This window comes from Convolutriloba macropyga, chromosome 9, assembly GCF_964194025.1.
Source record: "Convolutriloba macropyga chromosome 9, txConMacr16.3, whole genome shotgun sequence".
Taxonomy (NCBI): Eukaryota; Metazoa; Xenacoelomorpha; order Acoela; family Convolutidae; genus Convolutriloba; species Convolutriloba macropyga.
In genome coordinates, this window is record NC_134476.1 from 65,736,403 (window position 1) to 65,764,023 (window position 27,621).

The following is a 27,621-nucleotide window of genomic DNA, read 5'->3' on the forward strand; positions in this document are numbered from 1 at the left end:
TGACTTGTGAACTACTGTGAAAGTTAAAGGGACTTATATCATGTGCTAACGGTTGGGGGGAATGAGGTGTTTGTGGATAACTAAGAGGTCCTCTTGGATATGGGGTAGATATATGCTGTGGCTTAAATGACTTACTAGGCGAAGTAACTTGCTGTTGTGTATTAAATAATGTTCGGAGTCCTAATTTTTACAATGTGTATTTGACGGCAAGTCCTGACAATATTGAGATATACAATTCTTCTTATTATCCCGCAGCAATCCTAGTCTAAGTGAAAAAGGTATTTGTGGCTTTATTCCGAATATAATCTCGTACGGCGTATAACCAGTACTATAATTCACTGCTGTATTATGCGCAAATGCAAATTTGTCAACGAATTTTGCCCAATTGTTTCCAGTAGTATTTAGAAAGTGTCTAAGATAGTTTGTAAGGTGCTTATTTTGAATTTCTACTTTCCCGTTAGTCCAAGGGGAAAATGCTGTTCGTGGCCTCAGTGTAATTCGAAGCTCAAAACGCCAGTTTACAAAATCACTACTCATAAAAGCAGTACCGTTATCATGCACTATGTGTTGAGGTATTCCGAAGCTAGTTATAAATTTCTCCATTTGTTTTATAGTCTCGTCGGAAGTAGCGGACTTAACAGCATATACTTGTACATATCTAGAGAATGAATCTACAACTACAAGAGAGTAGTGCTTGCCATTACTAGAAGGCCGAAAAGGTCCTTTATGGTCTATATGTATAGTGTGGAAGGGAGTTGTCTCCAATTCGCCCCATTGTTGTAAGGGTGCTTCGTTTAAATCGTGTCTTTTACTTTTATTTTTTTGACAATCTAAACAATCGTGGATTAACATCGTAACCCATTTATACATTCCAGGCCAGTAAAAGAATCTGGATATATTGTTTAGGGTACTAGCATCGCCACGGTGGCCACTCATTGGGTTACTATGTGCTAGTTCGAAGCACTTTAGAAATAGAGAGATAGGAATACATATCTTTAGTTCGAATGAACCATTCTCATTAGGTTTATTGTAACATAGTAGTTTATAACTCTCATCTAGTAGTAATAACTTATATATACTCTTGTAAGCTTTTTATGCTTTACATTGTCGAGTCATGTAGTAGTGTTCAGGTTCGTTGCCTGATTCTATCCATTTCCGTACTATATATAATACATGGTCTTTATTTTGTTCTTGTAGTATAGTGTCAATATCTAGTTGTGCCTTTTTAGCAAATTCAGTTAACTTCGTTAGCAAATCAGAGCAATCTGATTTGACATTCTCATTATGTAGTGCTTTTGACTCTATAATAGTATAATCCTTTGTACGTTCTTTGTAGATTTCTTTTGCCTTCTCTAGTGCATGTATTAATGTTGGATCGACTAATTTATCTATAACGTCACTAAATTCGTCGTCATTATATCCTGAGTCGTCCAATTCTACATAGTTTACTTCTTCTTGTATTTCACTATATATATTATCCGATTGTTTACTATCTGTGAGCTTAACTATTTGATTTATATTTTTGCCAAATTTGAAATAGTCGGCTACATTATGTATAGCATTACAAGAGTCTGTAAATCCTTCGGGTGCGTCAGAAATACTAAAATCATTATCCGATATATTCATTACTTTTCTTGTTCCACCTTGTACTTGTGCTAGTATAGGATAAGAATCGTTAGACGAGTTTGTTTTATCCTCTTTGTGCAACACAGAGTAAGAGACTGGCTTTAAATCCGAAGTGTAAAAATTTATATCTTTAGGTATTGTTTTATGTTCAATCTGAAATTTCTTTGCCTCCTCTATTGGGACTTGTCGACTCAGTAAATCAGGAAATGCTAAGTTCTTACCTTCGGTGTATATGATTTTCAAGTTCTGAAATTTAGTTAGGACGACTTGATATTTGAAAAATCTGTGCGAAAGTTGTCCGCGCCTGGACCATAAAAATAGTATTGGCCTGTGATCGCAAAAGAGATATATGGGAAATGAGGAGCCTATTAAATAAAATTCGTAAGTTTGTAGTGCAGATATTATTCCGCATAATTCTCTATGCTGTGGGGACATTTTCTGTTCAGCTTTGTCGAATACTCTAGAGTTCGCTGATACAATTCTCTTTCTATCAGGGAATTGTTGTATAAGTATACAACCAGTGCCTAAGTTAGACGAGTCAGCATGTATATGAAAGGGGTAGTTCGCATTTGGAATTGCTAGGGATATATCATGTGCGAACTTTTCTTTTAGTATATTGAATACTTTCTCGTGTTGTTCTTCCCATTTGAAATTTACATCGCCTCTTGTTAAATTGTACAAGGGCTTAGCATCTATATGAAAATTTATCACATAATTTGAGTAGAATCCCATTGCTCCTAATACGCTAAGAACGTTAGTTTTTGATTCCGGAGTCTTTAAATTTCTAATGTCGTCAATACGCGATATAACTGGAGAAAGTGTATTTTCTGGTATAACGTGTCCGCGAAATTTTACTTTTCGTAAAAAGAACATTGTTTTATCTGGTGCGGCTTTTAAGTTAGCCTTTCTTAATAGAGCATGATATTCTTTTATTATATTGAGCATTTCCTCTTTAGTATTAGATTGTAGTAGTGTGTCGTCATTATATGTGATAGCCTTCTTTTCTTTTATAAGAGGTCCAAATGCATAGTGCATTAATTTACTAAAGAAATTGGGTAGTGGTTTTAATCCATAGAAGCCGACCTGACAAGTATACTGTCTTCCTCCTATTATAAATCCTGTTAACTTTTGTGTTTCGGGCGTTAGCGGCACTTGATGATAGGCACAAGAAAGGTCGCTGCTTGTAAAATATGATCCATTTACTCGGGTTATTAGAACTTGTAGTGGTTCTAACGGCCAACTTGAATTACTTGTGTCAGTAATAGAGTTTAGATAGCGAGCATCTATTACTAGTTTGACGTAATCCTTCTTGGGAAGGATTATGATTGGGTTAACGAACCAGCTGTTCATATCGTCATGTTCATCTAGTTCTCTTATAATGCCTGCTTGTATTAACTCGTCCATCAGTAATTCGAGTTTATCCCTTAAATGGAAGGAAACTTTACTAGGTCTTTGCTTTTTGAATTCTGCATTTTTGATTAGGGGTATATTAAATTGTTGTTTAGTACAGCCAATGTCATATTTATGATGTGAATATACATCGTTGTCTGTAAGTAGTATATCTGCAAGCCGGAAGAGTTCGTTCTCAGTTAAGTCGGTTTGTGTAAAATCGAATTTTTGTAAGAATTCTGTTTTATTGGAATGAGTATTTTGTCCGGCATGTACACTCGTAGTAAATTTATCTATTAATTCTTTTACTTGATATGCTGAGCGGAATATTGGAAATTGTTCTTTTGATTTGGGCTGGCATATCCTTTTTGCCTCTTTAGAAATGTCAGTTGCAATTTCATCCTCGCTTTTACATTTCTCTACTAGTTCTCCTGCGGATAGCTCCATTATTTCGGCGATATGCTCGTCAGTGAGAGGGCGATTTTCTATATTATTTATTAATTGTAATTCTTTGCCACTAATGTATACATAAATAGTTATTCCTGTGTGTTTAAAGTGTTCCTCTAATTCTTTAGCTATTCTTTTCCACAGTTTGGGTTCTCCGCCACATGCTATCTTAGGCATAGCAATACATCTTATGCCGTCAAGCATAAGTGTTTTTTGTAGTTCACAAAATACTGAACAAGTTTTACTTGCTTCGTATGGGGGAGAGTTATAATATTCTTTCATTACAAGGCTATATATCATTTGCTGACTATACTCATCTTGAAAATGTATTAGCTCGTGGTCTGCCTCATTCTCCGATCCAACACTTTTAAAGTATTGTAGAATATTTCTTTTTAAGTTGGGGTATCTTTTAATGAGGGAGGCAGTGAACCCTTTGTCTAATACTAAGTCTCTAGATATAGTATGAATAATAGACATATTGGCGTCGAATATTGAACGCTCGTCAAAGTTAATATATCTAATGCACTCAGCAGTTAGGTCAGTGGATTCGGATATAGTATTTGTAGTTGTATTTAACATAAAGCAACTATCAAGCTCTTCACATTTATTGATAACAGAATAAGTAAATTCGTTACAGTCACGAATACTGTATTTTTGTGTGTTGTTTGTAATATCACATATAGTAAATCCAATTATCCCTTTATTTAGTGTAACTTGATGATTTTTGTGGTTTTCAATGAGTAGGGAGATTTGCTTTTCCTTCTTAGTACAAATAGTATTTGTAAAGCACAACTCGGTTTTTACTGTAGTCCTATTAGGTACAAAAGAAGTGCCTTTCGGAAATATATTTTGCTCACTACACTTGTGCTTGTAGAGAAATGTAGACTTAGGTGGGATATATAAGGGCTGATGTATTATCACTGCATTAAATTTAGAGACTTGGGGATATTCCTTTTCATTATTTAGCGAGCCATAACTAAGAACTCCTTTATCGCTAGTCTTCAGTTCTACTGCTGGGATGTCAAAGTATAATGCTTTAAGAAAGGTATGACAAAAATCCACTCCTAGTAAATTAGAAGTTTTCTCCTCAGTAACCCATACTCTATGATTTGCTTTATATTTCCTGTCTGTATCAAAGTATGAAGTTAGTATAGTGTAGCCTATCATGCGTATTTCAGAACCGTTATAGGTTCTTGTTTTATTGCCTGAAGTCTGGATGTTTATTTGTTGCCCCAATTGGTTAAGCTCAAGAAATGTTGGGTAATTTATTATAGTTCAAGTTGATCCTGGGACAATGAATTCTATTTCTAAGCCACTATGTTTTTTATTGTCTCCGGTAGCAAAGTGATATAAGTTCAAAAAAATTCGGGCGTTTGGATTTGATGTGTTATTCTTATTTTTCGGAGACCGTATTAGTTTAAAGGAAATAAATCTGAGATAGCGTCACAATAGTCAACGTTGTTTTCTTCTTGTTGAATCCAACGAACGTTGTTTTCATTTTGCGTATTATATGACTTTGTGTCTTGTTTTAAAGTAGGCCTTGTATTATTATGGGCTTGATTTCTATTGAATTGGCTGTTTTCACGCTCATAAAACTGTTTAGCAGCATATTCATTTTGCCGAAATGAATTTTCGCGGGGAAATCTTTGGTCATATTGCTTATTTTGGTTAAATCTATTGCCGTACTTGTAGCCGTTCTGGTTATTACAAAAGGAATTTGGGTTTTGGGCTCTGTTATTATAACTATTATTTCTACTGTTGTATTGGTTGTTATTCCAAGCACCTCGTCTGTTGGTATTACTAAATGTAGGCTTGGTCTCTTTTTGCTCTAATAATTCCTTTCTAATCTTTTGTACTTCGTCGTCTAACTTCTTTTTGTTACAAGTAGAATTAGAGTGTCCGTGATTTCTACAATACTCACAGAACCTAGTATTATTGGCTCGTGCTTTTATATTCGGGTCTCTATTGAAGTTGTTCGTACTTTGTATAGCACTTACTTCGTTACTTTTTATTAAGCTAGTAAGTTCCTTAATTTGAGTCTCTAAGGACGATATTTTGTCTGAAGGTTGTTTAGCCGAATTCTCATTAATAACTATACAAGTTAAATCTTGCGTTATTAGATGTTCTTTTAAGTCATCCCAACTTTCGTTAGGTTTCTTGATACGCCGTTCATGTGCTTTTCGCTTTAGTGAGGGGGGTTGCAGTCCCCTTATAGCAAAATCAATATATTTCTGTTCTCTTTGTCTGGATTGTATTACTGCTTCTTGCGCTCGATCAGCATTAGCTACATTTGTTAAGTCTTCTGGCCAACCTTTATCAACCGCGTGCTTGACTCTATGAAAATAATTTTTTATTAATTCACCTTCTTGTCTAGAAGCATTTTCTACCTCTAATCTATGCTTAAATTTATCACGACCGTCAGTAAATCTATCAAGAAAGTCGTTTTTAATATCGTTTAAGACTTTAGCCTCATCGATAGTATTAAACCATTCTAAGGCTGTATCGGTTAAAAGGGACCCAAATAGTGATCTCTGTCTATTTTCATAACTCTTTTTCTTATCAGGATCAGTAGGAACAACTCCTAACGAAAATTTTACTTTTTGATCAACAGAATTCCAAAAATCAAGAGCACTCTGACTTGGATCGTTACCTGTAAATGTAGTTAAAGATACATTACTCAAAGAAATAGGAGCATCAGCCATTTTTATTTAAAATACTTGGACGTTTGCCAAGTCTTTATTTTATCTAAGATAAGATAAGTATTTTTGTAAGTACCAGAGACAACTTTAGATAGTCTAAGAATTACGTCCTCTGGGTACAATTTATTTTTATTTGAGAACTTTAGAAATTTTTCTAAGTCTTTTGTTAAAATCAGATAACTGACGAAAGATAGGAAATTTTAGAAATAGCTGATACAAGTTTAACATAGGATTTAAAACGAAGTGTTAAATTTGACTTATTTAAGTCAGAACATAGAAATGAGAAATTTTTCCTAAGTTTTTTGTCTCGCAACAGATTCTATTTAAGTTAGAAATTAAAGTTAGATTCTTTAGAACATAGAATTTACTAACCTTGAGTGAGCCTCACTGGTCGCACCAATTTATACTCGCCGCTTAAATGGGAGTATAAAAAGAGAGTTTAGCTTTGATGTTCTAAAGATAAAAGGAATAGAATTTAAAATTTTATTATAAAAACAGTTGGGGTGGTACAATATAAATAAGGATTTAAGCAGGATTGATATCATATGTTAAAACTAGTTAACAAACAAAACAACTGCTGGTAACTTCAACGAGAAGAACTGGTTAACAACTGTTGAACAAATGCTTGATGATAGCTATAAAACTGGGTGATTGAAGAACGGAATATCAACTACTAACTGATCTGAACTGAAACTGAACTGTGCTGTACTGATTGATATAAAAATTGGCTTCCTATATATAGTCAGCAATGTGGGAATTAATTTCCCATTTAAAAAGTGGGATAAAACATCCCTTTTTAGTGTTGGGACAAAAGTTCCCATTTTCCCATTTTCAGTACAGGAGAAACCATATACTCAAACGTTTTTTTTTGTGTTCAGCCAATATTGGCCGATCATAATATTCATCGTAGAGAGTTGTGAGTGGCATGATTAAAAAGCACGTTCAACCTAGAATAAGGAATTGAAAAGATTTTTTCGAATTTCGGTTTTTACAGGGAGTTATCGAGGTTTTTATTTTTTCTGTCAACTTTTAGCTCCTTCTCATTAAATACAAGTCAAAATTTTTTTCTTATAGTTTTGGGGCGGGTTGTCTTAAAATAACGGATTCTTGTTTTTAGTACCACGAGTTTTCAAACAAAATTTTTTGATTTTTGTGCATAATTGCCGACTTTTGCTGTTGTTTTTGTTTCTTTAGGAAATTTTCACATTACCTAACAATCTAACTGAAAAAAGCTTTAATAAACTGGTAACTGAAAATATTTATTGTTTTCATAACATATGGTTTTAAGGGCTGCGATTATTTATTTTTGCCGGGTGTTTGTTGCTAATTTTTTGTTGTCGTATACTACATATTGGGTAAATAAAGGTCTTAGTGGCCAACTATAGATACATAAATGAACTTAATAACTGATATCGGTTTATAGCTAATGGTTTTTTTGACTTTCAATTTAATTTTTATCAAAAAAACTTGAAGTTTTCTTCAATTTATCTCTTTTTGCTCTGGTTTGCGTTTTGTTTTGTATTTTAAAATGTTGTATCATTTTTGTAATAAGGTCTCATTTTTGGGAGATCACTTCAAAGTTTTGTCGCATCAAATATTAATTCTTCTGTCGGTTAAACGTTTTGACTGACATCTTCAGGGCTTAGACAATTTGTTTCAGAGGAAACTTGAGAAAATTAGCTCCTTATCAATTTTTGTAGTTCATTTTAATGTCATTTCGAGATAATCGCTTTACAAAATACATAATCGTAGATTTAATTTTCTTGTGTTGAATAAGTTAGAAATTTAATGGCTTTAACACTGTGGTTTCCTAAAGTTATTTGTGAAATTTTTTAGCTCAGCATGTATTCAATGTTATTTTATATTCTTATGACTTAGTTTTACTAATAACAAGCGCAATTAGTTTTCGGAGAAGTTTCAAGATAAACTTTCTACTTTTTTAGTCGAAAATTTATGTTGGCTATGAATTATGAAAATTCTTGTTTTTTTTTTAAATTGAGAGAACGGATTTCTGAGATTTGCCATTCTTATTTCTGTTAACTTGTAGCTTAACGTCTCTGAATACAAGTCACACACCTTATATTTTAATAGTCTCTTCATGTTCTTTTTGCGGTTTTGTTCTTGGTTCAAAAGGTTTTGATAAAAATTTTCGTGATTTTTGCATATTCACCCATTTTTATAGGTTTTTGTTTTGCTTCATAGTATCACAAAAATGAATGGTCCTCTGGTCGTCTGTAAAAATGCAATCAAAAATCTTTAATGATTTAGTGAACAGCTTAATGTTTAATTGGCCGGCACAGCATTTTCGTGCAAATTTTTTCGTGCATTTTTTTTGCCTGTATTTGTTGTTTGTTTTGTAGTTGTTTGACATATCCTGGATAATGAAAGGTCTCAATCGATCTCTATGGAGGTATACAAGAATCTCAATGATTTCATTTGATGAAAAATGTTTCTAATCAGTTTGACATTAATTATTTTCAAAAAAGCAACTTTTTTTTAAACGTTGCCCTTTTGCTCATTTCTTGTCGACTTGTTTCCGAGTCGCATTGAGGAAAAGTCCCATATTTTTTTTCCCATGAAGTACAGGTTAATTTTTTTCAGTACAAGTTTTGTCTGTTGCCATCTTGATTTAGTTATTAATGGATTTCAAAAAATGGACAACGACTTTTGGTCGTAATTAATATTTGTAATTATTTGCTTTTTATCGCAGTCTCTTTGGTAGTCATAATATGGTAATTACAGGTCTAATCGCTCCTATAAGGTAGCTTGTTTTATTCATTTAGTAGTTTGTTCAACGATATGTTGATATGTTAATTTTTTAATCTCTTCCTCATTTGGTAGATAATTAAGTGAACAATGTAGATGAGCGGGGTCGGAATTTTATTTTCGACCGCACATTGTCTTATTTCCAGCTATTTTGGCCAATCAAGAATTGATACCGTTGAAGAAGTCACCCAGAAAAGGTCTTGACGATAAAAGCAATCCACACAATCGGGTTTGTACAAATAAGATAGATGCAGGTTCCATACAATGATTATCAACACCAGAGAGTTTCAGCACTGACTGATAGCATTTCAATTAAGTCCAGTACTGAACTTAATTATTTGAATCGGACTTTCAATTTACTCAGATATGGTCCCAGACTAAGTTAATAAACAATTTATTGATCTACATTTTTTGCAGATCGACCCTACCCAGTGAACGGGAAAGTTGAAGAGACAGAGAAGGCATTTGCAGGAACAGATATCAAGATAGAGTGTGAGGTGGATGCTAAGCCGTCTGTTGGTCAGAATGACTTTGTCTGGACATTCGGGGGACAGAAGCTCATCAACTACAGGAACACGACAGACATTGAGGGACAAATTACTACAAATACTATTTATGTTAGATTTTAATCTGATTCTATTCGTTCATACAGGCCGGTGAAAGTTTGAAATATCAGATTTTAGAGATGCAAGATTTTTTTTTATTTAGACTGATAAAACAATTAGCAAAACTCGTGTTTCAAGCAAGGTTTTGTGGCTCCTGCTGAAATAACTAGCAAGCTTTTGATTTTCCTGTCGGGGTGATAGAAATCTGGATCTATTCTACCCCCTCCCTCCCTCGCAGCTCAGTAGGCAAAAATTTTACGCCCACGGAACGCTTGCTAAATTTTTATTTTTACAACGTAAGGTGTTATATGGATACAAATCTTGCAAGATTCTTGCAATAAAAGTGGAAGATCTATGTATTCCCTATCAAGATTTTAATTTCTGTAATCACTAGGGTAGCATCATATCATTTGTAAGTGGTGGGCATAAAACACAGGGGGGGGGGGGGGGGGGGGGAGGAGCAGAATAGATAAAAAACACCAAAAAAACCATAAAAAAGACATCCACCACTAAATAAACTAGAATGACACCGCAACCAACGGGAGAATACGACAATAAGTAATTACCATTTTTGCACCTTCATAACGGAATATAATAATTGAAACAGCTATTTCGACAAATTGGCGGCTATGAAAAGCAAAATTAGTCAAGGATACGATTGAATCAAGCTCTGACTTATATTTTTCCTCCAAGGAAATCAAAATTTTCAGGTTAACAAAAATTGTCAGAAATTTTTCTCTAAAACACTTTTTTTGAATTTCTGGAAATATCTAAACTATAGTATCATAAACTCAAAATGTTTATTGTTTGAAGAGGAGGCAAGGCTTGGTTCATATATTTGAACTGTTTTTCAGATCAACAAAATCCCAGAAGCGTTCTTCCATTCCTCCTCCTCCTCATCCGCCTCTTCCGCCTTTGGCCAGCAGGGTGTTCCGCAAGGTGGCTTCTTCCAGTGCACTGTGGGTAACAAAGTGGGCCAATTGACTAAGGTGTTCCGCATGCAGAAATTGAATAAACCAGGCGAAGTGTTCTTCAGGGGACCGTTCTTCGAAATCATGCCTACAAGTGCAAGGTTTGTTTGAAGTGGATTCTTGGCAGAATGTCGTGGTCGATAACACGGGTCAAAGAATTCAATAAGTTGAATTTTAAATTAAATTTTGAACTGAAAATATACAAAAATTAGCTTGTATTTATAGTAGTTATCTTTGCGAAAATATACAGAGAAAATTCAGAATAGCTAAAAATATTTTACATGATTGGCATGTGAATAGATCTTAACTCCGAATCCCGGGGTGATTTTCTATTTTCATCAACATTTAATGAGAATCACATATGGCTTGGGTACAACCGAGTTCATTAGTTGGAGGTCGGTGGATGTTAGAATCAGGTTTCTGTTGGTGGGAGAATTTACTTCTGACATATGATTGATAGGTCAATAAGATAATGATAGCGCCAAAACAAAATTAGAATTGAGTTTTAGTTTTGTGGCCATTACTTATCGACACAGCAATTAAGTTCGTCAGGTAAGTTCTTCTTTTGTTCTTTGAAACTTTAATAAAGAAATTTTTTAGGTTTCTTGATGTTTCTTTGAAACCATCACATCCTCCCTCCTTTTTTAAGCAAATTTGTGGGTATAGATTCTCCAAATCTTTCGGGTTGTTTTCTGTTTCTTGTTGATGTTCGTGAAGGCTCTGAGGTTTTGGGTTGTTGGTGCTCTGCAGATGATGTGGCTACAGAAGCTTCATCTTGAAGTGAAGGTCCCACATCTGTGCTCTGAAGTTGTTGTTCTGATTGAGATATGGTCTTCTCCACTGCTGGTTCAATTTTCACATTGTCCTCGTCTAGTCTCGCAATTTGGTCGTTGGTCACTAGAATAGTCCGTGCTGAGTTTTCGGACTGTATGAAAGATGTGTTCAAGCCCTTCCTGATGATGAAGGTAGCAGGAACTGTCTTTGTCTTTTCGTTGGCCTTGAATAGAATGGGTTCGCATAAGTCGAAATCTGCTTTTGCTGGTAGTCTCACTCTGCGTCCCAACAAGAGTTCAACTGGAGTTTTGCTCCTCGTCTTTGAAGTGTTGCGATGTGTCATCAGTGCCCTTTGCAGGAATGCTCCAAACGACACATTAAGATTGGGACTCCACGCTTGAAGTGCCCGCTTCACTGTCTGAACTGCTCTTTCAGCTGGTCCATTAGCTCTTGGATGATAGACGGGTGATTCCATTTTCTTAATTCCCAGTGATTAACACCACTGTTTAAGGTCACCACTTACAAATTCAGGACCATTATCAGATACTAAAGTTTTTGGTATTCCGAATCTTGCAAAGATTTGACTAAGATATATTTTTAACTGTTTCTGATGTTTTATTTCCCGCGTGGAAGGCTTCTATCCAACCAGGACCTGCGTCAACAATTACTAAGATATTGCCTTGGTCCCTAACATAACCCCAGTCCACGTGGAGCCGTTCCCAAACGTCGGCTTCTGGCCACGTAGAGACTGTTTTTCCCAGGCTAGGTCTGTTCAATTGACAATTCTTACATTTACTAACAAAGTGTTGAACGTCTTGGGTAATGCCAGGCCACCATGCTATCATTCTGACTGATGCCTCAGTTGCATTCTTCCCGGGATGTGTCTCATGCGCTTTTGCCAAAACCAAGTGTCGTAGTTTGGGTGGAATGAAAGGAACAACACCTCTGAAGATGATTCCATTATGTAAAGTAAGTGCATCTTTCTGTTGTTCGCTTCAGCTTCTGAACATCCTTTTTCAGCTTCTGAACATTGTTCCCAATTGCCGCTTTTGATTCGTTTCATTATGTCCTGGAAGAGTATGTTTGTTCCAAGTTCAGTTTTGATTTCTGCTTGGGTCACCAAATCACTCTGGGCGAAGTAGATGTTATTGATTGCGAAGCGCACTCGATCGTTGTCCGATTCGTCTTCGTCAAAATCCATTCTGGTCAAAGCATCTGCATGGGGTATCTACTCTCCCGTCGTGTACTTCAACTCATGGTCAAAACCCATTAGAGCTTTTGCCCATCTTGTGATTCTCGCTGATGCTGTCTTCGGGATCTCCTCGTCTGGTGCAAAGAGATGTTTGAGTGGTTTGTGGTCAGTCTGTAGGGTAAATCGTCTTCCAAGAAGGAATTGTTCTAGTCTTGTGACCACAAACACAATTGCCAGTGCTTCCCGCTCTGTGTTTGAGTAGTTTTTCTCCGCTGGAGTCAATTTTCTCGATACATATATGACTGGATGTCCTTCTTGCGAAAGAACCCCGCCAATGGCTTTTTCAGAGGCGTCAGTAGTAACTGTTGCTTCTTTTTGTAGACTATATGACTGTACTAGTGGGTTAGCAAATAATTCACTTTTTATGTCTTCAAAGGCTTTTTGTTGCATTTTGCCCCATGAGAAATCGCTATTTCTCATGTTATTTAAGGGTAGCATTTTTGTTGCAAAATCAGGAATCATTCTTCCGTAAAAATTAGCTAGCCAAACAAACGATACGATTTGTTTGTTGTTAGTTGGTGCTTTTGCATCTTTTATTTTTTCAACATGTTTGGGACTTGTTGTTATTCCCTCCTTTGAAATGGAGTATCCCAAAAAGCTAACGCTATCAACTGGTTTTGAGTTAGATTTTTTCTCAATAATAGTAAAATTTTTCTAACGTAGTCGACTCTTGACTGCAAGAATTCTCTTGTCGAACTGCTCCTTGGTATTTCCATACACCAATACATCATCTTGAAAGATCACATCACCTTTGATTCCTTTGAGTGTTGATTCGATGCAAATCTGGAAGATTGAAAAAGAGTTTTTCAATCCCTGAGGTAGTCGGCACATCTTGAACAATCCCTGTGATGTGTTGATTGTGTATATATCTTTTGCTTCTTCGTCAAGTTCAATTTGATAGTAGGCAGCTGAGAGGTCAATTTTGCCAAAGTATGAGACCCCATGTAGGTTGTGAAAGATTGTCTCCATGTCTGATATTGGGTAGTCCTCATCCATGACCTCGCCATTGAAGTGCACTTTCAAGACCACGCAAAGTCTCAGTTCTCTACTCTTCTTTCTCTGCCACACCAATGGAGATGCATTAGTGACTCCTCCCGGCTGTACCGGTTCAAGGATGCCTTGTCTGACCATTTGTTCCAGCTTCTCTGTGACATTGTCTTGAAGAGGTAGAGATATTTTTCTGTTTTTGCAGAACATTGGATGTGTTCCTGGTAATAACTTCACATGAGCTTTTTAACCCTTCACAGCAAGTAGGTGCTCGGCTGTGATGTTGTTCACACCGTGCTTGGGTAGAAGGTCTCTACCAAGTAGTCCAAATTCTTTATCAGACTGCACAACTGCTAGTTGTTTTTGCTTGAGCCTGCTCCCGTTCCACTCAACGTCACAAGTAAGTAATCCCAGAAGGGTTAATTGATGACCATCATAAGCTTCGAGATGTCTTATTTAACCATCCATCTGAAGTTTACCAAGTTCAGTCCATATTTTTGATGATATCACTGTGCTATCTGCACCTGTGTCTAACTGCATTTTTACTTAGCAGTTATTTATTGAGATATATTCCCATGTCACAGATATGCTGAAGATTTGTTCTTTAGTATAAAACATTCCCATCTCCGATGATAGAGATGCTTGCTCTGAAGAAACATTTTCTTCTTCGCAAAAGCTATTCTGTTTATTGTACTTACCTGAACTTGGTTGGGGTTTGCTTCTACACATTTTTGAGAAGTGTCCCACTTTTTCACAGGTGTTGCATTTTTTACTTAGCGCTTGACAGGGTCTACTAGAGTGTGGCTTACCTCCACACCTAGTGCATATGTTGTTGCGTTTTTTAGCGGTAATTTTTCATTTGCTTTTCGAAAGGTCTTTTTGAAGTTGAAACCAACTTCTTATTCACATTAAAGGGCTTATTACCTGATGAAGAACTTGCAAAAGTCATTGCTTGACTTCTGAACTGTAAGCTCTCCGTCATTTCAGTAACCGACATTAATGGTTTTGCTTTAATACCGTCTAGTAGTCTAAGTTTTGCTTCAGGGTCCCTCAAACCTGAGATAAACTTTATTTTACCAACTCTTCTTTGGGGTTGGCCGCTGTTTTCAGTTTTTCGAAGTCACAATAGCGTGTTTCTTCTCAAGGACGTGATAGAAAGTCGTCGTCTGACTCCCCTACACCTTGTATTACGGACAGAAATTTAGCTCTTTCTGCCGTTACTACCCTCTCTTTAGGAGAAATATAAATTTGAATCGCCAATCTGATGTCTTTATACGGAGTGTCTATCAAATTCCTAGGACTCATTAGGCTTCTAACTTTATTAATTGCATTTTGCCCGCACATAATAAAGAAGAGATTGGTTACCTGTAAGTCCTGTACAGTACCATCGTTGTTGACCTTGTCCTCTTTCTTCTCTGCGCTACATTTCGCCACAAAAGACATAATCCACGCAGTAGCTGATTCTGCATTCTGTAGATCCAAAATTTGTCTGTCTATAGCCGGTCTGGAAACAATTGTCGTGATTGATCGCACGGGTCGAAGAATTCAATAAGTTGAATTTTAAATTAAATTATGAACTGAAAATACACAAAAATTAGCTTGTATTTATAGTAGTTATCTATGCGAAAATATACAGAGAAAATTTAGATTAGCTAAAAATATTTTACATGATTGGCATGTGAATAGATCTTAACTCCGAATCCCGGGGGTGATTTTCTATTTTCATCAACACTTCATGAGAATCATATATGGCTTGGGTACAATCGAGTTCATTGGTTGGAGGTCGATGGATGTTAGGTTTCTGTTGGTGGGAGAATTTACTTCTGACATATGATTGATAGGTCAATTAGATAATGATAGCGCCAAAACAAAATTAGAATTGAGTTTTAGTTTTGTGGCCATTACTTATCAACACTGCAATAAAGTTCGTCAGGTAAGTTCTTCTTTCGTTCTTTGAAACTTTAATAAAGAAAAACTTTAGGTTTCTTGATGTTTCTTTGAAACCATCACACAGAAGTCTTATATGAAAGCTGATAATGAACAGATATGTTGCTAAAATGTATATAGACATTGGTCAAAAACTTTGAATTACCAGTTATAACAGTCTCAACTATAGCACGTGGCAGTATTTTAGTTTTATAGAATGTAATAAATTAAACAAATAATTGTTTTCAGCAAGATAAAAAAGCAAGCAATAAATTCAGCTACAGTGTACGTTAAATGTAGCCTCAATTCAACAGAGTTTTTAGATATCAGATTTCACCAAGCTATGTAGAAACGTTTCTAACAAAGTTCACATTTTTTTTTAAATCTTCAAAAATGTAATTTTAAAGTTTTTAACCACAACAAAAATGTTTGGTTAATTATTTACATTTTAAAATGGCCTCGTAAATATATGAATAGTTTGGTCTTTATACTTCAGTACAAAAAATTCCTAAAGCCTCTGCAATTATTAACAAATTAGGTTTTCTTTCATGTTTGATTAATTGACAAGTTGCTAATGATTCGTTCACACCTAAGTTGGTTTTCAGGGTTCACATTCAACTGCCCAGCATTGAAGACAAAAAGGAAGAGATGACAGAGTACCTGTTCAGAATAGAAGAGGCTCATCATCAGGCGGCCATTCTGTCTCACTCTAGTTATAACAACAGATTCAACGATGACGTCAACAGCGACCATTCGGAGCTGAGGCCACTGGTCCCTACACAGTATAATGGTTCGTTTCTCCTCTATAGGTTTATGTTCACAAGTCATAAGAGATCTCAAAAGATACAGAAAATTAGACAAGTCAGGCTGAGGCCACAGACAGAAACCAATTCTGGCCAGACTACCGAAGAGTGAGATGATCTCTGATCAGACTCAATTGCACTCAAATTTTTTGCGCTTGAAGTGTGCTTGAATTCACCTCTGATTAGACAGAAATGAGCCTGAAAATTTTTCCTGCTTTCGCAATGACGTCTGATATACTCACCACAAGGCTACATAATGAGACAACAGTGCGCACCCGAGTCTATTTCTGATCAAAACTACATGCACTCAACATAGTCAGATCAGAACAGCGTAAACATTGTGTGAGACTTTAATTAACTTTGTAAATCAATTTAAAGATCGCAAAAGGTCGAAGAGTTTAATTAAAATTGAGCTATTTTTCCCCAAAAATAAAAAAGTTCGAAGCGCCGATTTTCTTGTATGCCATTTTTATTACAGATTATCTGGAAGTGAGCTGTGCTCAAAAAACTTCTTTTTGACATTTTTTTCATACCAAATATTAACAAAAACTATTCCCTGTCAGCCGGTGGAGCTTAAGTAGCTTCAAAAAAAATTCGGCGTTTTTAGAAATATCGCAATACAGATGTTGAAAAGAAATTTTTAAAAACAACTGAAAAATTATTCAGGAACTTGGGTTATGTGAAAGACTTCAGTTCCTACAGATGTAACCCATTTCGTCCATCAGAGGACCCCCTTTTTGTAGACTTTGATTGAAAGAGCACCCGGACTGAACGTCAAGTCTGAAAAAGACCTATTGAAAGTCTTGGATCAGTACTCTATGAGAGATTAAATCATGTCACTTTTTAGACTTGGCACGTCTTGAATCAAGTCTTGAGCCCTCAAAAATGTTGTTTTTTCAGTTATTTGGGATTTTGTCCGGATGACATATATTTGATCTGAATTAAATCGGATTCAGCAATATAGTCATAACAATGAAAATGACGAGAAAAAACGAAATTTGGCCGACAATCGGTCCAAATTGCTGAAATAGGGGCTAAAGCGGGGCTGATTGGAGCCCACTGGTCCCATTATTTCCTATTATAATTCCACTTATCTCACTTTTATCAAAGGAACAACCCACCATCAGTCTCCATCTACGTGCTGTGGAATTTTGTGCAAATGATGGCACGTTACGAAACTTTTTTTTTTCGTTAACTCAAAATTTTCACTAAAAGTATTATAAGAGTTTTCAAGTCTTCTTTAAGACTTGCCAATTCTCGGGGAGGTCCTGGCAAAGAGTTGGCAGGTCTTGGGCAAGACTTGGCAAGTCTTAAGGCTTGGAATAAGACGTGATCAGTAGTGATTAGCCAACCTAAGAAGTGTTTTTCACTGGACAAGTACTGATCGAGAATAGAAACTCGCTCCGGGAAAGCAAAAAAATCCTTTGTTCTCGTATGTTTAGTTGCTCTTCACGTTCCCTTCTCAAATTGCTAATTTAGTAACTTGAGTCCTCCTTGTTGAGGAAGCAATGACAAAAAGAGAATAATTCATAAGACGTAAAAATATTCATGGTGTTTAAAAATTTTAATCAGATTTTAATCGCCTGTTTAACAAGTATGTCAAACATGAGCCCGTAATTTTGATTTATCATTGACTTTGTTGTCTAACATGCTCAGTTATTTTTGCGGATCATTTTTCGTACGGTTTCCGATTGAAGCATTTTTCAAGTCATATTTATGAACATTGGATGCTCTTACAGTTTTGAAACATTAATTCGCATCAAATGGTACAAATGGAAAATTTCTAATGGAAAGTTCTATTTTCTTTTTTTTTGGTTATAAGTAATCGCAAATTATTTTTTTACTTATTATGTGTCACTATATTTTTTAGATTTTATATTTTTATAGATATTTTTATATATAGTGGAACGAACAGCTTAATGGGTAATGTCAATTAATAACCAGAAGATTACTGTATAATTTTGATTATTGCAATATATATTCCTGATTGTTCTGAAGGCATGTAAACTTTAACGTTTCGGTGATATTATTAATTTACATGTTTGAAAAAAAAGATTATCATAATTTCAGAGTTAACCAGGATAGCCGAATTCCTCATCACAGACCTCCGATTCAGCAGCGAATACATCGTATCAATGGCAGCAGTCAACGCGGGGGGAAGAGGTCCATTTGTCCAGGCACCCAGGTCCCTAATGACAGCTGACGACAGGGTTCCATACCAGCCATTAGTGGAAGCGCTATACACTGGATCCACAAATCACACCTTCAAGTACAGGGTCATGAACAATGGGGGGCATCCCATATTGGGGTACAGATTGACGTATCTCTGCAAGAATGAGGTCAGTTCGTTTAGATATTTGGATCTTTTCTGTTTGTGCCCCCCCCCCCCCCCCCCCCCCCCAGTACGTTATGCTCCCCCAGTTACAGAGCACGTGCCATTACATAGTAAATTATGCAAAAATATTGCGCGTGCGTCTTGGGGATGCAAATAATATGCACCCACTAAACTTGGTGGGGAGGGGAAGTATGCACCCACAAACGGAAAAGATCCAGACATTTATATCTTTTGGTTCATATTTTAATCCACTTTTAGAGTTATATTTTACTCTCATTATATCTGACGTCACATAAACCATACGTTATTAATTGCTCTCGAACGAATTTTGAATCACATATTGTAAACGTGTTGCTCTTTTTACGCAAAATTATAGCCGTTTTCATATTTGAGGTACTTTTACAAACTTCACTTTTTGCTTTTGCGTGACCAAAACTTTGTTCTCATAAAAGTCAGCAGCTGAACTCAAGTGGTGGAGTTCAGCTGATTATTGGTAATCTAAAGTATAGCTCTCCTTCCCCCTCCCCCCCCCCCCCCCTCCGCCGAGCTCATAGTATTTTTTATCATAAGAGGGGGCTATAATGGGAAAGACCCAATTATTCTGCCATTTTGTTCAGGATACTGGAGCGAGTATGCAGAATGTGCTTTTAATCGACGCGACAGAGGGGAGGAGGTCGTCAGGGGGAATCTTCTCAGTGAGCGATCTGCTTCCGAATACTACTTGCCATCTGAAACTGTTAGCAGAGAATGAGAAGGGAATGGGACCAGAGTTCATTTGGCATACCACCACTGATAAAGGTCAATTAACAGAATCATTCTGGTTCTCGAGAGAAAAAACTTTTGTACCTTAAGATTTATGTGTTCAAATAATCAAATCAAGACAAAGTAACAAATTATTTATGCTCAGGTCAGTTTCTTGTAACTTTTTCTGTGCGTTATAAAAAAGACAGCCATTATCTGCTGCGGTTGTTTTTAAGTGCTGCTTTTTGCTGTTTCTGGTCATCATTTTTGCTGATTTCACGTGACTCCTGCGTAATGGTTAAGTGACTCTGCTTGAAGTCACTGAGAACTTCTGGCGTTTATCGAGAACCGCGAAGTGGTTCGAGATATACAGTCAGAATTTCGAAGTGGCTTCTGCAGAGTCACTTAACCATGCTTAAAACACGAAATGCGCACGTTTTAAAATGACGAAAGTCAACGGAATTCAACTTCTGGCTAAGTAGCAACTTCTGGCATTTTGACTTCTGGCACTGCATACTTTCGGCATTTTAAAATGTGCACGCGAGTGTTTTAAGATTTATGTGTTCGCTGGTAAATTCTAGTTCAAGTTGAGGTTTGACTTTCTAAGCTGTAATTTTTAAGAAAACAGTGACGCTTTTCCAAATTGAGAACCAGCCCTAGTGATGAGCGGATTCCATTCTGGCAAGAATTTTGAATGATGGATTCGAATCTTGAACTATTTTTTCAAGAATCTTGCAAGATGTTAATCTAGGCCAAAAAATCAGGTTGGTAATGTTTTAGAGATCCCCTATGAAGAAAACGGTTGTTTTTTTGAACAAGTTACAAAACTGAAATTCACGGAAAATTTTCATTCCTGCTTCAAAATCTTGCAGGAATCTTGCAAGTTTTAATTTCTGAAAAATCAATCATATGTAGATGCAGATTCTAGAAACTTCTTAGATATCATTTCAAATATTTATTTAATTGAAATGCTAACTTTTTTGCTGATCGTTTCTGCGAAAAAATTAGAATAATAGCCGAAATTAGATAGGCACTATGCATAATTTCTTTACATTTTTAACAACAGAAACATTCTCTTAGTCATAAAAAGTAACACTGAAGTAGCCGAACAATAATTACATGTTCCATTTTTTCAAAAAATGTGATTGCAGTGCAACCTCTCTCGAGATTTTGATTTATTTATTATTTTCGATCAACACTTGTTCACCTCAGTTCTCAAGTTTTGGTTATGAAGCGGAAAACCAGAGCCTTTTTAGGTTTAAATATTAAACTTACTGAAAATTTGCTAAACACGGCAATATAGAATATACCAAATCAATATCACGCTTAATTTTGACTGTTCTTACCGAGTCGAGACCGAGTGGTTAACTTGTAAGAACTTGCTAGTTTCTGGCAGAAACTTACAACGCGGTGCTACGCCTTGCAAGTTCTTACAAATTAAGCACTCGACTTACAAGTTCTTACAATTTAACCATTCGACTTACAAGGCTCTTACAAGTTAACCATTCGGCTAACAAGTTACTTACAAGATAACCATTCGCCTTACAAGACTCTTACAAGGTAACCCTTCTGCTTATGCTGTAATAAAAACAGTAAAATGCCGCAAGATATGAATGTACACATATTCTGCGCATCGACAAAAGATCAAAAAAAATTATCAAAATTATTAATCTACAGCATCAGAAAAGGTGTTCTACCATCTTCTTTTTTCATTTCATTTTTCAATTTTCTTGATTGTTTTCTCAAATTTCTTGATTTTCTGTTTTCTTGGGCTGAAGATGAGCTGAAGATGGGTTGACGATGGGTTGAAGTCCTCGCTACAACAAAGTAATTTTGGAAAATATAAACAAATTGTACATCTTACTGTGAAATAATCAGATCATTTGTTGTTTTTGGCAAATTCCCCTTGTTTGGAATTGTTTCTTGTTTGTAACAACGATATAGAGCCGCATTATGAAAATGGAATCGGCCCGGATCATGACAAAAAGTTGCACCACTCAAAGTTTGCAAAAAATGACATCTCATTCCTTCCGGCTAAGCAGCTTCTCTTAGAGAAAGCGCGACCCTCACACTCTGGATATTTTTCATTACTCAATGAAATATCAGTTGAGACCAATCTTTGTAGTTTTTGTTTTTTTGTAGAGAATGTCAACAAGAGAGATTAAAAAATTTAACTTCAAAAGTACAGAGAAAAAAAATAAAGTGTTAATTTTTAAATGTTTTCCCACAAAATGGCGGAAAACAACAATGATTTTTTTGATCGATTTAACCACGCGTAAAATTTTTAATGTGGACTAAGTGCTCTTCCCAACTTAACAAAAAACATTCAAGTCAGAAACTTTGAACAGTGAAAATGTTTTGGAATTTTTGTCTCTAGTACAGGTCAAGAAGAGCCCTTTTTCGTCAACTTTACCTTTACATTAATTCAAGAAACTTTGATATAGCTGCCAATTATCCTATATGAAATTGGTCATAAATTCTGTTTTCTATGTGTTTTTCAGTTTGTACTGAAACTTACAAGTTAACCATTCGACTTGCAAGTTCTTAGAAGTTAACCATTCGACTTGCAAGTTAAACAGTTTTTGCCAGAAACTTGCAAGTTCTTACAAGTTAACAATTCGGTCTCGACCCGGGTAGTCATAAAAAATAACATAAAAAATAACACTTTTTTTTACAAAATCTCGTTTTGGTTCGGATTTCTTGAACGGTATTTCACACCCCTTATAACAAAAATGTATCATTTCAGGACCCGACCGACTTATGGCTTCGCTGTCGATAGACTTGCTAGTAATAGCCCTGTCAGTCACAATATTCCTCCTACTAGTCCTGTGTCTTTTAATGGATTTCTGTATGTATATCTCCTCTCCCAACAGACAGGGGGGATGTGTGAGTAGGGTTCTCTGTGGGTTGTGTTGCGGGAGACCTCCTTCCTCTTCGAACAGACACGGCCATGGAGGTCCACACGGCAACAAAAACAAACAACATCTGATGCCTGGATATTTGAGGTAAATAAACAAATAAAAATTAAGCAAGGAGTGTAATTTCTCCTTATTAAAAAATTTATATTGTTTATTGACAAGTAATTAACTATCACTGACAAGTAAACAAGTAATTCGTATGAGCCATATTCTAGAAAAAAAGTGGGTCTTTCCCATTATAGCCCCCCTCAAAATGATAGCCCCCATTATGGTATATTAACATGATGGGGGGCTATAGGTTATGTGGCCACTAAGCTGGTGGGGGGGGGGGGGTTGGGCTATAATGGGAAAAACCAAAAAAATCAAATAATTGAACGGGAACCCTTTCTCTACCGGGGCAGTTGTTGGCCTGAAACGGGTGATATAGTTAATAAATTGTTTAAATTTCAGCGATACCTCATCCTGTCATCATTTCCTCGTTTGATAAATGTCTCAACTAATCTCATCACTTCATAATAGACCAGATATGTATAGTCACTTAATAATAATAACCATCAGTTTATGTACTATATAACTTTTCTCACTATTTCTATCATATATACAACATCTGTGGGCAATTCATTGTATTCACAGAATGTAACAAAAGACTGACCATGATAAAGCAATAGTTGAATTTTTCCCTGTTCAGAACAAATTCAGACACTTGCCTTTTACTATGATTTTTATTCACAACAGGATAAAAAGTGACATAATCATAATCTAGCTATAGTAAAATTGCAGACTGAGAAACACTGTGATTCAGCTCTTATTCAAAAAATTATTTTGATCCGGGTATCACGTGAACACCAAAAACAAATCAACTCAAAACGTTTTTTGCTGCTTTCAAATAAAGATTAATTGCTCTCAAACGAAGTTTATAGCAATTAGATTAGTCCCGTGGTCTTTTTATGCGATTTTTCGCTCGAAAAATTTTCATCTGACCCACTTGACTTTATGTCCTCAAAGACGGAGTTAACAGGTAGCGCCCAGCGGTCATTAAGTTCTCGTAGAGCCTTTTAGCCTACTAGACTTTAAGAATGAAATTCAATGAAACTGTTATTGAGACATAAATTCATGGCGTGAAGGCGGTTATTCGAGTTGACCCTTACAATTCACCCCCCCGTCCACTTTACCACTCCCTAACCCGTTTAATCAGCGGGCTTGACACCCCATCCCCCGCTGCGTGTACCCTATGTCCCTTCAGTTAAGCTAAAGATGGTGGCTTCCCTAAGCCACAGGTAGCTACTTACAAAGCCAACCGATAGCGAGTCGTTTGAGAGCGATTCTTTGTGCAAACGCGAGTTTGAAACCACTGTAAGTTGAAAAAACAAAAAGAAAAAAAAACCAGCATGGTCTAAACTTTACGGCAAAAAAGGACTATTTGAATTAAATCTCAAATAGGAGTTATTGTTTTGTGTTTCTCTTAGGTGAGCGATTAAAATAAACAGAAGACAAGGGAGTGAAATAATTAATGGACACTTGGGATAATAGGCGCATTTACAATTATATGAGTGGACTTTTGTAGACTCTCTTAAAAACTTAGATTACAGACAGAACACGTTATTTAGTTTTTACCCTATTCTTTATATCTCCCTCTTAGTTTGGCCTAAACTTAGGCAACTTTAAAAATTACGCAAAAAGTTTTGGAAAACAGTAATAGTTACAGGTAATTTCTCAGCTAATTGGCATCAAGAGACAAATGCTAGGAGCAATTGAACACTTCAAATTGCCAGGTGGATTATAAAATCCCATTTTCCACTGTTAGTTATCTTCGCTTATTTTCCACAAATCTTTGCTTTTTGTCTGCACAAAACCTTTTTCCTAGAGCATTTGTCAAATCTCCCTAGGTTCTTTTTAAGCAATCAATATCTTTCGTGTTAAAATCTTCCGATAAGCCGCAGATCTTTTTCATTGGCTTTTTCTTTTTCAAAGCAGTTTTTAAATGAAACTCCTTTTTTTCCGGACTTTCTGTTTAACTTTTATGACCTTTCAATTATCTGGTAAGATCTTTACCCGAATGGTTGTTGAATTCCAGATTTTTGTAGTATTGAGTTCATATTTGAGTTTCAGTTAGATGCGTTCAAGACGCTATCAAAACAAGTTGTTTTGACAGCGTCTTGATTTACATTTTTTATTAAAAAGCAACATAGGCTAATTTTCAACGATCGGTAATTGTTGGTGCTGTCAGTAATTTTTTTTGCATATTTTCTTCTATTGTGTTTTTGAGAAATGAGTATTTCTCCGAATGCGCTTCTATTCCTACCAATTTAAAAATTTTTTGCGAAAGTGAGAATTTTTTAACTGAAATTTGCCAAAAAATTCAGTCATAATCAATTTTGGTATCTGTTTGTCTTTTAAAAGTTTTCGTTCTTAATTTTTTCTCAGCGTTTAATCCTTATGTCTTCTCTATCAAGTAATTTTTCTAAAATTTTAGGAAACAATTTTACTCGCATTTGGTTTTCAAATCACTTTGGGCTCGTATACCTACGTTTGAGTTGTTTTGCGCATGCTTTTTGCCCACTGTTGTGTTTCCTCGAGTGTTCTAATCAAAAGATGATGTATTGTCTACAGGTAGTCTTTTCAAGAAACCATAACTGTTTCGGATCATTTGGAATTTTGGTACTTGGGAGTGTTGTGCTGGAGAGCTGTTAGTAGTTTTGGTCAACTTTCGGCTCACATTTGTCAGTTTTTGCCTGTAACTTCAGTTTCAATAACTGATCTGCATAGTTTTCGATTTTTTGAATTTTTTGAATGGGCTACTAATCACGTTTTTTTTGTTTAGCCTTTATTTATTCGGTCTTTAATTTTGTTCAATTTAGAATTTTCTTGTTTTTTGCAAATTTTCAATCTTAAATTAAAAAAATCTTTTCTTAAAAATAATGGTGAGTAATTTTTGACATGTCGCATTTTTTGCAGTCCGAATTTCTTACGATCTACTCTTACTTTCTCACCAGATATTTCAACTGAATGATATATAATTCGTTCAACCAATCTGCTCAGTTTAGTGAATTCGGTCAATGTCAAATGGAAAACCAAAAGAAACGGAATAGAGGGTTAGAGCCCGCGGCGATTAAATTATAGATGAATTGGTTTTAAGAAATTATTAGAAACGATGATGCTATTACGTATTAGCCTTAATTTGTGCTAGAGATTGGGTACAGCATATTAATTTAGTCTCACGAAAATGTGAAATGAAAAGGAACACTTTATTACTTATGTAAAACTGGTTTGTCATTTTTCTTTTTTATTTAGCCTGTTTCAATCACAAAGCTAAGCATTGGTCTGTAGTGTAATTCTCGGGCAATCTACCGGCTGTTCTTTTTTCAAAATTTGATGCATTTTGAATGCTTCATAATTTGATGTGTCTTTCTAGAGATTACCCACTCGGACCATTGGGACATTTCGAACATGACCCACGGGAAATCAACTTATAACAAACAATTCCTTGCCATATACAAACATAAACACAGATAAACAAACAAACAAACAAACAAACAAACAAACAAACGGAAAACCCAAAGAGCAAACAAAGAGACGCAACAGAACCTCAGAATTTGACTGATGAGACAAGATGTTCATTCTGCCCAGTCCAATAATCAGATGAGTGACGTCATTCAAAGCAAATGCCTGAAAAACATCCCAAACTTTAAAAAAACTTAATATTTGTACATAATTGTCAGATTAATTTCAGAACCCGTGTTTGGCGATTGTGATTTCTTCATTAATACAAGGATCACGCAGCGCAGTAAGCCCTAATTATAACAGATTTAACAGATTTTCTTGTTGTAAGGACCATTTCTTATACGACGTTTTGAAATTCTGGGAAAAATGAAAAAAAATATGCTTTTAATCACAGGTAGTTTAACACATTTTAAGAAGAAAAATTCATAAGAACCAATATTAAATTTCCTTTGAATTTATCGAGAAACTAAAGACATATCACATGGCCATATATGGTCGGCAATAATTTCTACTGTGCTCAGCCGATAACACTAATTTTGCTCTGATTGTCAGTCAGAGATCGATTCTGATGTAGTCTGAGTTTATTACTGATTCAGTACTTAACTGCGCAGCTCAGCAGTTTCAGAAAGCCCTGTAACAAATTAAATTCCTCGGAACTTCATTTTTCATGATTCATACAACCGAATTCAGGGCTTTTTCAGACCCGGAGAAGCAAACTGGCAGGCCAAAAAATACAAGATCTTGTTTTATTAACAATATATGGATCGCCTTAATAAGCTACGTTTTCAATATAAACCTTGACATGTCTTGATCAGTTTGTGCTAATACGCCTTTCTTTTGGAATAAATGCAAAAAATTGACCAGGACTATCATCAACGTCCGTATCACCGTATCAGGATATCTCAATTTTTTTTCGCTGCGTGAAAAATACAATTGAAACTTTTATACATGATTTTAAAGTGACGTGCTTTCGTTATAAAAACTTTCTATTTATAATCTGCGCAATAAATTTGTCTCAAATCAATACCGAATTTGAATATGATGAAGTTGTTTTAAATTTGTTTATTGAAGTTGTGAATTCCAAGATTAGATTTAAATTGTGCACTAGAATAGACCTGCATTTAACAACTTTGATAAATTTTTAATACAAAATCTTTTGATCGTTATTTTTTTTAACAGCAAACCACCCGCGGAAGAAGAGCATTTAACGCATATTTTAGAACGATTTTTAGTTCGAACAAATTTTTGGATCGAATTTGAGAACGATTTTAGTTACCGAATATTTTAGTACACAGTAAATTTTTCTCGAACGCTGTTTTACGATTATTGCGGCTGAGCTTAACAACTCAGAAATTAAATTGAATAGCGCTCCAAGGCCATTTCAAGCAGTTCAATTTAGAATAGCATGACAAGCGAATTTAATGCTACATCCTACTGAAGCCATACAGATTTGTTCAACATTTATATTTAGCAACTATTATTATTACGCAATCGTCATTCATGAAGTCAAATTATAACTCAAACTCGAACTACCTCAACCACCAGTAAAACAATACTACGACTTAACTGTATTGCATCAGATTCTTTGCGATTGGATTGCGAATCAACCTGTTATTGATACAGAATATTCGACAAAAACTTCTACATGGTTAACAAATTTCCCATGACATCAAATTTACACTGAAAAAGTGACGGTATGGAAAAATGTTCACATTCTGTCGACATTATTATCTACAACCAATCAACAGTTGAATTTGACATGTAAATCGACGTGACTAGCAGCATAAAAGGAGCTTGAAAAACTACCAAAAATCAGTTGAAATTTGCGATTTTGGTTATATTAAACTGACATACAGTGCGTATTGAAGCACACTTTCTTGA

General features: G+C 35.6%; 1 protein-coding gene across 1 annotated transcript in view; it reads left to right on the plus strand.

Annotated features, from left to right (window-relative positions):
- LOC142346291 (neural cell adhesion molecule 1-like) overlaps nt 1-26,126 on the plus strand; it is a 98,307-nt gene extending 72,181 nt beyond the window's left edge. Inside the window, exons 12-18 of the mRNA XM_075398806.1 lie at nt 9,345-9,544; nt 10,387-10,604; nt 16,048-16,232; nt 18,316-18,584; nt 19,198-19,378; nt 22,068-22,326; nt 25,652-26,126. Of these exons, the coding sequence (XP_075254921.1) occupies nt 9,345-9,544; nt 10,387-10,604; nt 16,048-16,232; nt 18,316-18,584; nt 19,198-19,378; nt 22,068-22,326; nt 25,652-25,712 (1,373 nt within the window). The 3' untranslated portion in view covers nt 25,713-26,126. The remainder of the gene's footprint in view (nt 1-9,344; nt 9,545-10,386; nt 10,605-16,047; nt 16,233-18,315; nt 18,585-19,197; nt 19,379-22,067; nt 22,327-25,651) is intronic.
- Nucleotides 26,127-27,621: the final 1,495 nt, after the last annotated feature.